The 2,317-nt window shown below is 44.3% G+C and overlaps 1 protein-coding gene across 1 annotated transcript in view; it reads right to left on the bottom strand.

Moving 5' to 3' along the window:
* LETM2 (leucine zipper-EF-hand containing transmembrane protein 2) overlaps positions 1-1,552 on the bottom strand; it is a 5,853-nt gene extending 4,301 nt beyond the window's left edge. The window contains exons 1-3 of the mRNA XM_009587512.1: positions 1,070-1,552; positions 774-917; positions 294-428 (exon numbers count right to left, since the gene is read on the bottom strand). Coding sequence (XP_009585807.1) covers positions 294-428; positions 774-917; positions 1,070-1,552 — 762 coding nt within the window. The remainder of the gene's footprint in view (positions 1-293; positions 429-773; positions 918-1,069) is intronic.
* Between the last annotated feature and the right edge of the window lie 765 nt (positions 1,553-2,317).

The following is a 2,317-nucleotide window of genomic DNA, read 5'->3' as shown; positions in this document are numbered from 1 at the left end:
GAGTGTTTTTGAGTTGCAGCTTAAAGGATTTCACAGGGTAAAACTTCCACTGTTTTTCCAGGATGGAAATGCTTGTCTGTACAAATAGCTCTGACAGATGGGGTCAAAAGCTAGTGTCTGTAGGGTATTAGCTGCAAGAGGGTACCCAGTTAACAGTAACACCTGACAGCACAGCTCTGTGCTGCCAAATCTCTCTGCAATCTTTGTAGAAAACCCATACTCTCTGCCCAAAACAGCAGCACTAAAGCTGGTATAAGTACTATTGCTGTCATCCCCAGCACAGCCCCTTTTACCTGGTGTACGTAAGAAGAGAATTGTTTCCCTTGTCCTGTATCTGCTTTGTTCCTTTTGGCCATCTCTGCAATGGTCTCTTGCAAGAACTTTGCTAACTCCAGCTTTGCATTTAATTTCTTTTTCTGCTTTTCTTCCTTCATTTAGGAAATAAAACATAATTAGAAATTCCACTTGAAAATCAGAAGGGAGGGGATTTTGGGAAAGAGATGAAATAAGACTTTGGTACTGAAAGAAATAGGCTTTGGTTACTGTAGAAAATGAAATTGCTGTACACTTTCCTACTGATCAACTGTTTACAGTACAATCTTCAAATTCTGCTGTCCTGTCTAAGAACAAGCTAGGAATGTCTGACCTAGATGTGTGTGTGAGGCTGACACTCATTTACAGCAGCAGACAGAAAACAACAGCTCTTTATGCAGTTGTACAGGTGTTCTAACCAGCTGGAGTACACAGTCTGCAGCGTCAGAAAGGACACAAACCTTTTTTGAGTCAGTCTCAAACGTCGAGGGCAGCATTTCAGGAAAGAGTTTCAAGAATACAGGTAACAGAAATTCCATGAAGGGGACAATGACAAACACCAGGAAGGGAACCAGCCGGAAGAGATCTGCACAAGTTCTCAGCAACTGTACAGAGAAGAGCACAGCAGAAATTATTATTCAACCAGACAAAAAAATATGTGTTCCAAAGTGTGAAAACTGAGTGGTTAAACTTCTTTCATTACAGTAAGCCTCTTAAAATATCATTTTAGCAAGGTGTTCATATGTCTGGCACTTACCCTTCGTCTCTCCCTCCTAGTGAGGACCTGACCATGTAACAGCCTCCACACCATCCTGGCAGCCACCTTAGTGTCAATCCAAAGCAAGTGGAATCCGTTGTAATAGTGTTTCAGTTCATCCACAATTTTTTGGTGTAAAGACTTTTTTCCCACAGGAGTGTCTATGACTTGTTTTGTTGGAGTTTTAGCAGGCTTAGTACCCTGGTTTACAGTACTTCGGTGGGGCGGAGGTTCACCTTGGAGCTCCTGACGCAAGCAGGCGGACGTGTGAAACGTTCGCACAACTTTAGCTGGTGAGTGAGGTAGGCCAGTGCCCAACCGTGCGCAGTGCAGCTGGTTTTCAGAGTCTCTTACGTGAGTCCGGTTTAAATGAGAATCCACTAGTTGGACAAAAACAACTGCTGGAGAGTATGGAGAATTGGAGTGCACAAGAAGATGGGAGCCTCTGAAACTGGAGAGGTATTTAAGCAAGTAATAGCACATTGTGGCTACGGTTCCTAGGCGTCACACACAAATTAGCGTTCTTAGTGCCAAATTAATCCTGTGAAATTGATCTTGTGGCTGCCTCAATATCTGAGATTCCGATCCTTCAGCAATGGATAAAATACTGAGAATTTGTGCTGTGCTAACAACTTTTCTTTTGGGGGAGAATAACTCAAGACTTCAGACTGCCTCTAGGAAGCCCTCCTACCAATTGCATTAGCTACAATTTGCCAGTTGCAAACAAAGAAAAACCTTCTCCTCTCACCAAGCGTTTAGAACAGAGTTTTCTGTATTTCCTGCCCCTTCCCTCCCCCAGCAACGTCTGCTGGAAAAGCCAGGCTGCACACTGAAGAGAGGCAAGCGGTTAGGTAGCTTGATCTGTTATTTATAAAAGAGCTCAGAGCTCGCAGACTGCTATGCATTATGACAACTGCCGAAATCCCTTAGTTTTAGATAAATCAAACTTTGTACTTCTCATGTTTAGCCAGGTAATCTTCTGTAGAAGTTTGTAGAAGTACTCTAGTTTAAAGCATTGATATTACACTGAACGGATACGCTCGCAAACATCGGAACAGCACCAGTCGCCGTAAATATCGCTAAAGAAAAGTGTTATCGTGCCAGGGAGCCTCCTTGCCCCCTGAGGTGCGATCATCCCCAGCCTCTTTCATCTCCAGCCCAGTACGAGAGCCGCAGGAACGCCTGCACACGCCTGTGAAAATCACCCCACGCCTTACCTCCACCTGGCTCTCGCAAGGAGCCCGCTAC

Source organism: Fulmarus glacialis, unplaced genomic scaffold, assembly GCF_000690835.1.
Source record: "Fulmarus glacialis isolate BGI_N327 unplaced genomic scaffold, ASM69083v1 scaffold17951, whole genome shotgun sequence".
Classification (NCBI taxonomy): domain Eukaryota; kingdom Metazoa; phylum Chordata; class Aves; order Procellariiformes; family Procellariidae; genus Fulmarus; species Fulmarus glacialis.
Note: the sequence above shows the minus strand (reverse complement) of the source record. Positions and strands in the feature narration are given on the sequence as shown.